This window comes from Chiloscyllium plagiosum, unplaced genomic scaffold (genome assembly GCF_037043375.1).
Source record: "Chiloscyllium plagiosum isolate Xiang-an unplaced genomic scaffold, Cpla_swu_hap1 HiC_scaffold_21, whole genome shotgun sequence".
In the NCBI taxonomy this organism is placed as follows: domain Eukaryota; kingdom Metazoa; phylum Chordata; class Chondrichthyes; order Orectolobiformes; family Hemiscylliidae; genus Chiloscyllium; species Chiloscyllium plagiosum.
The window spans coordinates 52623700-52635902 of NW_028270159.1; the positions used below are offsets into that span (position 1 = coordinate 52623700).

The following is a 12203-nucleotide window of genomic DNA, read 5'->3' on the forward strand; positions in this document are numbered from 1 at the left end:
GTACCAAAACATCCAGCATGCCTCAGCAGGGAGCAAGCAGGCTGACAAGCGAAACTAGACAGCATTTGCAGACAAGGGAATACACTTCAAGCACCCACTAACAGTAACAGAGCATCATAACTATCCCAAAGCCCTGAGGGCAGTTTCACAACCCAGCAATATCAAAGCCACACAGCGAACAGGTCAGACAGAGGGGCACCACTACTCCCAGAGCAAGACAATGGAATCACTTCACCACTTCAGAGGAGACATTAGCACCAACCTGCAAAGAGGAATGGAAGCTCTGAACCCATCGATACTGTCAGGATGTTGCTTTGTATAGAGAATTAGGACATTCCTCCAATAACTGTTTTCCCATTAGCATCATTGTAACTAGATTACTCCATTTCAAGATAGATTACATTTTCCCAATTTCTAATTAGCCTCATTGTACTTGATTATTATAAAAACTGGCTTCTTCCTCAGCTCGAGCAAGAGAAATTCTGATCTACCTATGCATACTGTCAGTTCTAGAGTCATAGAGATGTACAGCATGGAAACAGACCCTCCGGTCCAACCTGACCATGCCGAATAGATATCCCAACCCAATCTAGTCCCACCTGCCAGCACCCGGCCCATATCCCTCCAAACCCTTCCTATTCATATACCCTCTTAAATGCGCAATTGTTCCAGCCTCTTAAATGCGCAATTGTTCCAGCCTCTACCACATCCTCTGGCAGCTCATTCCATACACGTACCATCCTCTGCGTGAAAAAGCTGCCCTTAGGTCTCTTTTATATCTTTCCCCTCTCACCCTAAACCTATGCCCTATAGTTCTGGACTCTCCGATCCCAGGGAAAAGACTTTGTCTATTTATCCTATCCATGCCCCTCATAATTTTGTAAACCTCTATAACGTCACCCCTCAGCCTCCGACGCTCCAGGGAAAACAGTCCCAGCCTGTTCAGCCTCTCCCTATAGCTCAAATCCTCCGTCGATTGAAACGTCGATTCTCCTGTTGAAACGTCGATTCTCCTGTTCCCTGGATGCTGCCCGACCTGCTGCGCTTTTCCAGCAACACATTTTCAGCTCTGATCTCCAGCATCTGCAGACCTCACTTTCTCCTCAAATCCTCCAACCCTGGCAACATCCTTGTAAATCTTTTCTGAACCCTTTCAAGTTTCACAACATCTTTCCGATAGGAAGGAGACCAGAATTGCATGCAATATTCCAACAGTGGCCTAACCAATGTCCTGTACAGCCGCAACATGACCTCCCAACTCCTGTACTCAATACTCTGACCAATAAAGGAAAGCATACCAAACGCCTTCTTCACTACCCTATCTACCTGCAACTCCACTTTCAAGGAGCTATGAACCTGCACTCCAAGGTCTCTTTGTTCACACTCCCTAGGACCTTACCATTAAGTGTATAAGTCCTGCTAAGATTTGCTTTCCCAAAATACAGCACCTCGCATTTATCTGAATTAAACTCCATCTGCCACTTCTCAGCCCATTGGCCCATCGGTCCAGATCCTGTTGTAATCTGAGATAACCCTCTTCGTTGTCCACTACACCTCCAATTTTGGTGTCATCTGCAAACTTACTAATTGTACCTCTTATGCTCGCATCCAAAATCTTTATGTAAATGACAAAAAGTAGTGTACCCAGCACCAATCCTTGTGGCACTCCACTGGTCACAGGCCTCCAGTCTGAAAAACAACCCTCCGCCACCACCCTCTGTCTTCTATCTTTGAGCCAGTTCTGTATCCAAATGGCTAGTTCTCCCTGTATTCGTGAGATCTAACTTTGCTAATCAGTCTCCCATGGGGAACCTTGTTGAACGCCTTACTGAAGTCCATATAGATCACATCTACTGCTCTGCCCTCATCAATCTTCTTTGTTACTTCTTCAAAAATCTCAATCAAATTTGTGAGACATGATTTCCCAGATCATGCCTGAAGAACGGCTTATGCCCGAAACGTCGATTCTCTTGCTCCTTGGATGCTGCCTGACCTGCTGCGCTTTTCCAGCAACACATTTTTCAGCTTTTTATCCCTAATCAGTCCTTGCCTTTCCAAATACATGTACATCCCTCCTCAGGATTCCCTCCAACAACTTGCCCACCATCGAGGTCAGGCTCACCGGTCTATAGTTCCCTGGCTTGTCTTTACTGCCCTTCTTAAACAGTGGCATCACGTTTGCCAACCTCCAGTCTTCCAACACCTCACCTGTGACTATCGATGATACAAAAATCTCAGCAATCACTTCTCTAGCTTCCCACAGGGTCCTCTGGTACACCTGATCAGGTCCTGGGGATTTATCTACCTTTAACCGTTTCAAGACATCCAGCACTTCCTCCTCTGTAATCTGGACATTTTGCAAGATGTCACTATCTATTTCCCTACAGTCTATATCTTCCATATCCTTTTCCACAGTAAATACTGATGCAAAATATTCATTTAGTATCTCCCCCATTTTCTGTGGCTCCACATAAAGGCCGCCTTGCTGATCTTTGACGGGCCCTATTCTCTCCTTAGTTACCCTTTTGTCCTTAATATATCTGTAAAAACCCTTTGGATTCTTCTTAATTCTATTTGCCAAAGCTATCTCATGTCCCCTTTTTGCACTCCTGATTTCCTCTTAAGTATACTCCTACTTCCTTTGTACTCTTCTAAGGATTCACTCGATCTATCCTGTCTATACCTGACATATGCTTCCTTCTTTTTCTTAACCAAACTCTCAATTTCTTTTGTCATCCAGCATTCCCTATACCTACCAGCCTTCCCTTTCACCCTGACAGGAATATACTTCCTCTGGACTCTTGTTATCTCATTTCTGAAGGCTTCCCATTTTCCAGATGTCCCTTTACCTGCGAACATCTGCCTCCAATCAGCTTTCGAAACTTCTTGCCTAATACCATCAAAATTAGCCTTTCTCCAATTTAGAACTTCAACTTTTAGATCTGGTCTATCCTTTTCCATCACGATTTTAAAACGAATAGAATTATGGTGGCTGGCCCCAAAGTGCTCCCCCACTGACACCTCAGTCTCCTGCTCTGCCTTATTTCCCAAGAGTAGGTCAAATTTTGCACCTTCTCTATAGGTTCATCCATGTATTGAATCAGAAAATTGTCTTGTACACACTTAAGAAATTCCTCTCCATCTAAACTTTTAATACTATGGCAGTCCCAGTCGATGTTTGGAAAGTTAAAATCCCCTACCATAACTACCCTATTAGACTTGCAGATAGGTGAGATCTCCTTACAAGTTTGTTTCTCAATTTCCCTCTGACTATTAGAGGGTCTGTAATACAATCCCAATAAGGTGATCATCCCTTTCTTATTTCTCAGTTCCACCCAAATAACTTCCCTGGATGTATTTCCGGGAATATCCTCCCTCAGGACAGCTGTAATGCTATCCCTTATCAAAAATGCCGCTCCCCCTCCTCTCTTGCCTCCCTTTCTATCCTTCCTGTAGCATTTGTATCCTGGAACATTAAGCTGCCAGTCCTGCCCATCCCTGAGCCATGTTTCTGTAATGCTATGATATCCCAGTCCCATGTTCCTAACCATGCCCTGAGTTCATCTGCCTTCCCTGTTAGGCCCCTTGCATTGAAATAAATGCAGTTTAATTTATTAGTCCTACCCTGTCCCTGCCTGCCATGACTGTTTGATTCATTTCTGTTCTCAACTGTACCAGTCTCAGATTGATCTCTTTCCTCACTATCTCCCTGGGTTCCCCCCACCAACACCACCTTACTAGTTTAAATCCTCCCAAGCAGTTCTAGCAAATTTCCCTGCCAGTATATTAGTCCCCTTCCAATTTAGGTGCAATTTAGGAGGAGTCCAAAGACCTGCATATCCTTGGTGGAGTGGGAGGGGGAATTGAAATGTTGAGCTACAGGGTTCCAAAGACCTGCATATCCTTGGTGGAGTGGGAGGGGGAATTGAAATGTTGAGCTACAGCTACCCTGTAGCTCAACATTTCAATTCCCCCTCCCACTCCACCAAGGATATGCAGGTCTTTGGACTCCTCCATCGTCAGACCACAGCGAAACGACGGTTGGAGGAAGAACGCCTCATCTTCCGGCTAGGAACCCTCCAACCACAAGGGATGAACTCGGATTTCACCAGTTTCCTCATTTCCCCTCCCCCCAGCCTGTCTCGGTCAAATCCATCAAATTCAGCACCGCCTTCCTAACCTGCAATCTTCTTCCCGACCTCTCCGCCCCCACCCTAGTCTGACCTATCACCCTCACCTTGATCTCTTTCCACCTATCACATTTCCGACGCCCCTCCCCCAAGTCCCTCCTCCCTATCTTTTATCTTAGCCTGCTGGACCAACTTTCCTCATTCCTGAAGAAGGGCTAATGCCCGAAACGTCGATTCTCCTGTTCCCTAGATGCTGCCTGACCTGCTGCGCTTTTCCAGCAACACATTTCCATAATCTGGAGAGAACTGAACTAAAGAACTGTGGATGCTGAAGATCTGAACTAAAAACAGAAAATACTGGTAAAACTCAGCAGGTCTGGCAGCACCTTTGGAAGGAAAGCAGTTCTGTTGAGTCACCAGACTCGAAATATTAACTGTTTTCTTGTCACAATGCTGCAGGCCTCCTAAGTTTCACCAACAATTTCTGTTTTTTTTTCCTAGAGAATTACCTTTGTGGTCCTAATTTTTAGTTTTCTTTCTAACTCTTTGAAATCTTGCTGCAGGATCTTAACCCTCTTTTCAACCATGTCACTGGTACAGATATAGCCTACAAAACCTGGCTGCTTTCCATCCTCTACTCCCCATCCTACTCTGGTGCTCTATAGATGTTCAATGGCAACATTGACTCTGGCATTAATGAGGAAACATACTGTGTTTCATACCAAGTACAGTGAGAAGCTTTGTTCTACTGGCATAGAAATGCTTGGTTAAAAAGTGAGGTGGATTCTTGTAGACCCTTGCACTAGCTGTTTGATCCTCCTTTGTTATCTGGGATTGGAATTACTAAGCAACTCATAAAGATGCAAATATAAGCACTTAAAGTCAATGGTAGAAAATTAAAATTGATTCAATACCAAAACACCTGCCCAGCAGCTAAGATGAGCGTCAACATAGTATTTATAAATTTGTATTAAATTTATTACTTGGGGAAACAGACAACTTATTTAGACCTGGAAAATGAACCATCATGTATCTCTGAGATAAGTTGTGACACTCTTCACATTGCCACCACCTCATTTGCACATCTGTTTCAAACCTTCCAGTGAGTATGAGCTAGATAATTAAGGAATGAGATTGCAGGAACTCTGGTACAAATATTTCAGAAATTACTGAATACTGGCAAAGGTAAAAGTGGCTGTGGAAAGAAAATTAGCCAAGTGACTTGGGCAACTACTGTCTATAGTTTGATCCAACCTAAAGATAAAATTGTGATGCATCTTGTTGGAAATAAAAGTATATGTGTGCTTAAGGGCCTACCTTGTCAATCTAGCTTTTGTTTTCGGGTGAACATGGGAGCTCAATAAGCATAAGGCAGTAGAGATGTTCCATATAGTGAAATATTTATGTGGGAAATAGATTCTGCTGATTAATCAAGAATGCTAGTTAAAAGTTACATTTATCAATGGAATACAGCACAATACTTTTAGGATGATCTTCAAAAGAATGAAATATAAAATGATATGCAGGTATACAGGAAGTGAAGAAAATTTTCATTTTCTTCTAAGTTTCAATAGTACATGAAAACATAAAGTAATGACAACTTACAAGTACTCAAGAGGAACTAATCCTCAGCATCTCCTACAACTGTCCCTGAACAGGTCAAAGGAGGAATACAAGCCCTGGAAGATTTCTTGAATAAACTACTGAGGTTCTTGATCCAATTTGCCTTCTACCTTTTTTTCAAAGAGCCACAATTCTTTTACATTTCTCATCTCAAGGAAGGAAGGATATGTGGCTCTTGTGGCTAAAGGGATCAATGGATGGAGTGGGGGAAGAATTTGGGTATTCAGCTCAAGGCCTACTCCTACTTCTGTCTTTTCATAGATATCATAGAATCCCTACAGTGTGGAAGCAGGCCATTCAGCCCATTGAGTCCATACTGACATCCAAAGAGCATTCCACCCATACCAACACCCCTATCCTATCCCTGTAATCCCACTTTTCCCATGGCTAATCCACCTAGCCTGCATATCCCTGGACACTATGGGCGACATAGTATGGCCAATCCACCTAACCTGCAGTTTTTTGGATTATCTGGAGAAAACCCATGCAGACTTGGGGAGAATGTACAAACTCCAGACAGACAGTTGCCTAAGGCTGGAATCAAACATAAGTCCTGGCATTGTGCGGCAGCAGAGCTAACCACCGAGCCACCTTTTATGTTTCTATTACAACTTTTTTCTCTGATTTAGTTGATGTTAATAACAGGCGAAACTTTAGAATTCACATATTGGGAAAATTAAAAATTACAGTGGTGGCTACCATCAAGAAGGATTACCATCACTTCTGTCATGAGCTTGTGGAGTAACACCAAGGTGATATGGGACATCTTTGGGTTCTGGATAGCTTCTAAGTGAAGTGATGATTCAAATTAGGAGAATATCAGAAATTCTGTTTGGTAGAATGCCAGATACTGTACTTGGATTTTGCCAAACTTTTATATATAGTTCCTCTGGAAAGGATGCAACTTAAAATAAAGCAGTTCAGCACAAATATTTTATAATGAATACATAATTTGTTGATGAATGGAGCCCAGAGGTTAGTAGTAGAGCAATTGTTCTGATCTAGTGTTTTCCCACAGACTTATCTAATTTGGCCTCTTATTTAACTTTTCTGGAGTATTTTGGGGTCACAAACAATGGATACATTTGCAAATTTTACAGAGCTAATGAAAGTGATAAACTGTAAAGCTAAACAAAAGGAGAATTTGAAACTCCTTGGCAGGTGAAAACTGTAGAGAAATGCAAGTGTTTGAGAAAGGACCCAGTTGTTGAATGGAAAGAAAATACTGGGGCCCAAGACTGACAAAAGTTACCAAAACAATGGAATAAAGCAATTCATAAATATTTGGCAGACATGCCTGCAATAAAGTATACAGCTTTAGTTTAGTAGAATTTCACAGTAATTAAATGGGTATGGAAGAGAACAACTAGAATTATTGAGGGGATTGAATTAAGAGTAGCTACGTGGATTGCGCATGGTCTCATTGGAAAATTAATCAGCAATTATTGCCCACCACTAATTGCTCTTGAGTAGGTATTGGTGAGTTGTTACCTTAAACTTCTGCAGTTCATGTGATGTAACCCATCCTATCCCCAAAATTAGATTGGATGGGAAACATCTTTTGAATAATATTGCAACAGTATTGCGACAGACCAATGATGAATATTAGACATCTAATTTGTATTTGTAGTTACAGTTTCTGGTCAAAGCATCTGGTCCAAAGATTACGATAAAGGGAGTGGGAATGTCATTGGTAGATGATTAGACTCTTGCTGGAAATGGTTAATGTCTGATGCAAATATTACTTTGCCACTTAACATTCCCAGTTTGGATGTTTGTCCAGGTCTTGGTGCATTTAGGAATGTACTATTTTGATCTCTGAAGAATTGCATATCACAGTTGGGTTCGAACATTGTACACTATTAACAACCATCATCAGGTCAGAAAGGAAGCAGCTGTAAGTACTTGGACACAGGATGCTGTTCTCAAGAACTCATCAGTGACTGCCTGGCTCTGAAATAATTGGCTTCCAATAATCACAGCCACATTTCATAATGCTGTATACAACACCAGTCCCCCAATGCTCTTTGTCCACAGTTGCATTGTGGTTTTAATGGGCTGCAAACTGAGCACCAACAGGCAGGTTATTGTTAGTAAGGGAGGGAAAACATTCCTAAATATGCAAGTGAAATTTACTAATTTGATCCATGGAGAGGTTTCTCCCTACTGGTTTCCTGGTTACTATAAAGTTGGGACAATTGTTATATTGCTTATTGAAACACATTATGAAATAGGTTTGACTGAAGAAAGTCTTTCAGTTCATTTCATCTGTTTCAGCATACCATCCTTGCTGTGTTCCTATTTAGCTGTTCCTTAAAAAAGTTCACTATTCAGGCCTCAATCTTCCTGTGTCATCCTTTTCATCTTGAACCTGTATTTGATTCCTTTTTATTTAAAGAGCTCAGCATAGGTATTGTTTCATTTGTTCAAATGGGCTGGTGAGAAAAGTAAACCACAATAAAGGAGCAAAATTCTCCAGAGATCGGTGATAATGATAATATCCATGCATACTAAAGTTAGTTCTCTTAAATACATTGAACTAATTAATATATTTTTAATATTGACTTTATACTCTTTTTAGTTCTGGGAAGTTATCAGTGATGAGCATGGCATCGATCCTACCGGAACCTACCATGGAGACAGTGATCTCCAACTGGAGAGAATTAATGTCTATTATAATGAGGCTACAGGTATTAATTGGCATATTTTACATATTTTAGGTTGTATAATATAGATAAGAGTAGTGATTTCTCCCAACATGCTATCCTTTCATCAATACCACTTTTTAAAAAAAATCAGCTTTTAAATATGCAGAAATGTGATTGCCTATTTGAAAGATAGTTTCAGACATGAATTGCCTCACGGTTTCCGAAGTACTGGAAATTCTAAACCCCTTCAGTGATGTCAAAACTGACATCCAGTTTGAATTTTGATTGCTGACCAGAGATTTTTAGAGCCATTTTTGTCTTTCCTTTGAATTCTCTGACATTAAGATTTTTTTGAGGAATCTGTTGCTTTGTGAACTGAATAAAATGTCTGAATATTCCTAGTGGACAAAAACCTAACTAGAGGTAGGTTGTATCATGTCACCAGAATAGTTGGAATTGAACATTTGACCCCAGCTGATGATACTACTGAACATGTCAGAATGAGATCTGCCTGATAGGTTTTCCAGGCACAAGTGTTAAATTGCACAACTCGAGAATTAAATGCCATGAAACCTTGTCCTGAAATTTCTCCAAAAAAATCAAAGGATGTGTAAACAATCATCTTTCCTACTTTGTGGTGGTGTAGATTTCAAACTGACAAAAAGTCAACACAAGATGCAATTTTTTTCTCTACTGTCAAACATTTCTGTTGACACGCGTTCATTTACTTAAAAAAAACTGACGGGCTGTTCAAACCCCATTTTGAAATCCTGGAGTAAAACAACACCCACAACTATGTTGCTAGTCTCAACATGCCAACTAATTGGCTAACTAATAGAAGACAGAGATTTGAGAATAAGGATGACATTTCTAAGATGGCAAGCTCTAACTAGTGGAGTGCCACAGTGATCACTGCTGGGGCACAATTATATACTAGATACAATATATATTAATGACTTGGACAACAAAAAGAGTCTGAAAGGGATATAGACAGGTTAAGACCTGCGAGGTTATGCTGCAGCTCCATAGAGCCCTCAACAGAACACACTTGGAATATTGTGTTCATTTCTGGTTGCCTCATTATAGGATGGATGTGGAAGCTTTAGAGAATGTGCAGAGGAGATTTACCAGGATGCTGCCTGGACTGGGGGGCATGTCTTATGAAGTAAGATGAGGGAGCTAGGGCTTTTTTTTAGTGGAGCGGAAGGATGAGAGGCGCAACAGGTCGGCAAAACATTGAGGGCTGAAGGGCCTGTACTGCACTGCAATGTTCTATGTTCTGGAGGTGTACAAGGGGATGAGAGGCATAGATAGAGTGGATAGCCAGAGATATTTTCCAGGGTGGAAATGGCTGTCATGGGGGGGTGGGGCATAATTTTAAGATGATTGGAGGAAGATTTAGGGGAGATGTCAGAAGTAGGTTCTTTACACAGAGTGGTGGGTGCATTGAGGCACTGCCCAGCAGCAGTAGTAGAGTCAGATACATTAGGGACATTTACGCTACTGTTGGATAGGCACATGGAAGTCAGTACAATGAGGGGTGATATGTAGGTTTGTCTGATCTTAGAGTTGGATAAAAGGTTGGCGCTACATCGAGGGCTGAAGGGCATGTAATTGCTGTACTATTCAATGTTCTGTAAGTGAATAGGCAGAAACCTTGGCAGATTTAATTTAACGTGGGAAATAGGTATGAACTTTAGCAGGAAGAATAGGTGAGCTGTATATTATTAAAATGGAGAAATACTAAAGCTGTAATACAATGGATTCATCTATAAATCTGGTTGGAGTCATACCTGGCACATAGGAAGTTGGTTGTGATTGGTGGAGATCATTCATTTCAACTCCATGACGTCTCTGCAGGAGTTCCTCAGGTTAGAGCCCTAAGCCCAACTAGCTTCAGCTACTTTATCAATGATCCTCTCTAAGGTCAGAAGTGGACATGTTTGCTGATTATTGCACAATATTCAGCACTGTTCATGACTCCTCAAATTCTGAAGTAGTCCATGTCAAACTGTAACAAGACCTGGACAAAATCTGCACGTGGGCTGAAAACTGGCAAGTAACGTATGTATCACACAAATACCAGGCAATGATCATCTTCAATATAAAACACCTAACCATTGCCCCTAGATGTTCAATGGTGTTATCATCACTGAATCCCTCACTATCAACATTCTGAGTCTTAATGACCAGAACAATGCTAGACTAGTTATATAAATAAAGTGGCTACAAGAGCAAGTCAGAGGCTAAGAGGATTGCAGGGAGTAACTCAGTTCCTGACTCCTCAGAGCCACCATTTACATGGCACAAGTGAGGAGTCTGATGGAATACAGTACTTCACACTTGCCTGGGTGAGCGCAGTTCCAACAATACTCAAGATATTTGACACTATCCAGGACAAGGCAGCCTGCTTGATTGTTACCACATCCGTAAACAATTCAGTACCTCCACGATCTATAAGATGCACTGCAGCAATACATCAAGGCTCCTTAAACAGCACCTTCCAAATCTACAAAAGCTAACATCTAGAAGAACAAGGGCAACAGATACCTGGGAACACCACCACCTCCAATTTCCCCTCGAAGTCACCCTCCATCTTGACCTGGAAATACATTGTTGTTCCTTCACTGTTACACTCCCACAGTCCAAAGATGTGCAGGTCAGGTGAATTGGTCATGCTAAATTGCCCATTGTTTAGGACTGTTAGTCAGAGGGAAATGGGTCTGGGTGGGTTACTCTTTGGAGGGTTGGTGTGGACTTGTTGGGCCGAAGGGCCTGTTTCCACACTGTAGGGAATGTAATCTAATCTTACTGTGTCAGAATCTTAGAATTTCCTCCCTAGTGACATTGTGGTTCATCCTACAACTCATGAAGTGTAGTGGTTCAAGAAGACAGCTCACCACCACCTTCTCAAGGGCAACTAGGGATGGGTATTAAAGGCTGGTCCAGCCACTGATGCCCACATCCCATAGATGAATGAAAAACTCACAAAAAGCTAACATTCAAATTCAGCAGGTAATGGGCCTTTATTACAAAGGAAATGGATTATAAAAATAATGAAGTTTTGCTAATATCATACAGGGCACAAGTTACAGCACACCTGAAATACTGTGAACAGTTTTGGTCTGTTTATCTAAGGAGAAATATACTGGCATTGGAGATGATCCAGAGTTGGTTCACTAGATTGATCCCAGGTGTGAATACTGATGAAAAGTACTCATTAAGTACTTCTCCTATGTCCTCAAATTCCACACACAACTTCCCACTACTGTCTTTGATTGGCCCTAATCTTACTCTAGTCATGTTTTTATTCCTAATAAACCTATAGAAGGCCTTAGGGTTTTCCTTGATCCTATCTGCCAACAATTCCTCATGTCCCCTCCTGGCTCTTCTGAGCCCTCTCTTTAGATCTTTTCTGGCTAACTTATAACTCTCAAGCCTTTCATGCCTCATCATCACATAAGCCTACTTCTTTCTCTTGACAAGAGCTTTAACTTCTTTAGTAAACCATGGCTCCCTCTCTCAACAACTGGCTCCCTGCCTGAAAGGGATTTCTTATCAAGGACCCACAGTAGCTGGTCCTTAAATAAGCTACACATTTCAAGTGTGCCTATCCCCTGTCAAATCACATCATAATTGCCTAGTATTCACATTAGTGAGAACACAGGTTAATAGATTAGATGAAATTGCGGTTGACAAAGAGGAGGTTTTAGCAATTTTGGAAGATCTGAAAATAGATAAGACTCCTGGGCTGGATGGGATTTATCCTCTGATTCTCTGGGAAGCCAGGGAGGAGATTGCA

The 12203-nt window shown here is 41.6% G+C and overlaps 1 protein-coding gene across 3 annotated transcripts in view; it reads left to right on the forward strand.

The window, feature by feature from the left end:
- The window catches only part of LOC122564706 (tubulin beta-4B chain-like), a 62874-nt gene that overhangs the window by 28536 nt on the left and 22135 nt on the right, over window positions 1–12203 (forward strand). Inside the window, exon 2 of one of the 3 annotated variants that reach the window (XM_043719822.2) lies at window positions 8335–8443. The exons of the other annotated variants lie outside the window; for them this stretch is intronic. Coding sequence (XP_043575757.1) covers window positions 8335–8443 — 109 coding nt within the window. The remainder of the gene's footprint in view (window positions 1–8334; window positions 8444–12203) is intronic. 3 annotated transcript variants of the gene reach the window in all.